We start from the raw sequence: 1964 nt of genomic DNA on the forward strand, positions 1-1964 counted from the left end.
GTGGCATGTGGGATCTTCCCGGACCGGGGCACGAACCCGTGTCCCCTGCATTGGCAGGCGGACTCTCAACCACTGCGCCACCAGGGAAGCCCCAACAGGGAAGCCCCAACAGGGTACATTTTGTTGGTGATGTGCTTTTGCAGTGATATGGCCTGTGTTTGTGTCTATGGAACTTTGGAAGTAGAGAGTCATAAGCAGAGGAGATTATATTTACATATTGCATATACATATACATGTTTTGTGTGTATATACATATGTGTTTATATGTGTATGTGTGTATATATATCAAAATGGTTATATATGTGTGTGTATTTATACACACACACACACACACACACAAGTACCTATGCCAAAATGGAATCAAGCTGTACAGTTCTTTGGTAACCTGTTAATCTACTTTATTTACTTTTTCTGTGATCTTTTCGATGATAATAAATATTTTCACAGTATTTTTAATGGCTGAATACAGTGCATTGTATGGCTGGACCATGGTTTATTTAACCGAATTCTCCTTATGAGCATTTAGATTGTTTCCATTTTCTGTTATTATGTTCAATAGCAGTGTGAGGGCCTTCCTTGTTTTAAATATTTTTTTAAATACCTGTAAATATGTTACCAGGATAAAGTCCTAAAGTATTTACTAGTCAGAAATTTGGCAGATTTTCAGGGCTTTTGATAAGTATTGCCAAACTACTTACTATAAATAGGTACACTTCTTGGCAACAATTTTCCTTTATCCCAGGAGTAAAGACAAATATAATAGTTTGGATTATTTTTAAAAGCTTGATATTAATAAAGCATTAAAACTTTCAGGGATGAATAATTGAAACACAGGAGAGAAAAGGAAGTCCCGTGGATTTTATTTTGGATTTTTTTCCCGTTAATTTCTGGCGAGTGCATTTGTACCATGTGGCACTGTTTTATTATGACCCATATTAATGTTATTTTCTGTTTCTTTTCACCCACACCATTAATTTTGAACAGCTCTGGAACAATTACTTCCATTTGGCAGTCGCTTTTCTCACCCATGAGTCCCTTCAGCTTGAAACCTTCTCGCAAGCCAAGCGCAACAAAATTGTAAAAAAGTAAGTGTCCTCTTAAACTTGCTTATGAGTGGGAAGGCGATTCTTCCATTTCTATATGGAGCCGGAGTTTTGGTATCACAGAAATTACTGTTCAGTGGCTACCTGTGTTGTTAGTGAGATAGGTCTTAAAATAATCATTTAATAGACCTCAGATTTCCCCAGATTCACATCTCTTCTCAGGGGCCCATTCATTTTCAAATCAACCATCATGTTCTATTACAGAATCTCTACATAAAGAGGCACTGAAGCCAGCCAGTCCTCCCATCACCAGGAACAGCTGCCATCTGCTGGCAGCTTGTCCAAATTGCAGGCATAGTGCCTCTGTCTCATGCTTCACAGAGCAGACTCCTTTGGCACCATTGGTCTACCTCCCAGTTTCAGTCACTTCAGCATAGAAGCCTAGAGTAACACATCACCTAAAAACACCCTCCAGATTCCTGGCTCAGAATTCAAAATGGACCTGTGTGCAAGAGTGATGAGAGATTTAGGGAAGACTTTCATTGCTTTCGCCTCAGGTCTGTTTCGAAGTTCATTGAGAGCCTGGGAACTCAAAGCCTGTGTAATTAAATAGAACTTGAGAAATTTATCATTTGAAAGCTGTGAATTTTAGTTCTGTTCCCCTGCAAGCATGCCTGGGACTCTAGGCAAATTATTTAGCATCCCTCTAGCTCCTCCCTAAAATACTAAGATTGGTGGCTAAGTGATTGAGATTTAGTGATTGCACTTTTAAAGATAAAAGTAAAACCTGTTTTGTAGACTTCCTTGTGGGGTGGGTATCAAGAGATGTTTGATTTTTTTTTTTTTTGCGGTACGCGGGCCTCTCACTGTTGTGGCCTCTCCCGTTGCGGAGCACAGGCTCCGGACGCGCAGGCTCAGCAG

The 1964-nt window shown here is 39.9% G+C and overlaps 1 protein-coding gene across 2 annotated transcripts in view; it reads left to right on the forward strand.

Annotated features, from left to right (window-relative positions):
- The window catches only part of DOCK5 (dedicator of cytokinesis 5), a 224520-nt gene that overhangs the window by 156467 nt on the left and 66089 nt on the right, over nt 1-1964 (forward strand). For both annotated transcript variants that reach the window (XM_024130807.3, XM_055087329.1), the window contains exon 31: nt 985-1085. In XM_024130807.3, the coding sequence (XP_023986575.1) occupies nt 985-1085 (101 nt within the window). The remainder of the gene's footprint in view (nt 1-984; nt 1086-1964) is intronic.

Source organism: Physeter macrocephalus, chromosome 9 (genome assembly GCF_002837175.3).
Source record: "Physeter macrocephalus isolate SW-GA chromosome 9, ASM283717v5, whole genome shotgun sequence".
In the NCBI taxonomy this organism is placed as follows: Eukaryota; Metazoa; Chordata; class Mammalia; order Artiodactyla; family Physeteridae; genus Physeter; species Physeter macrocephalus.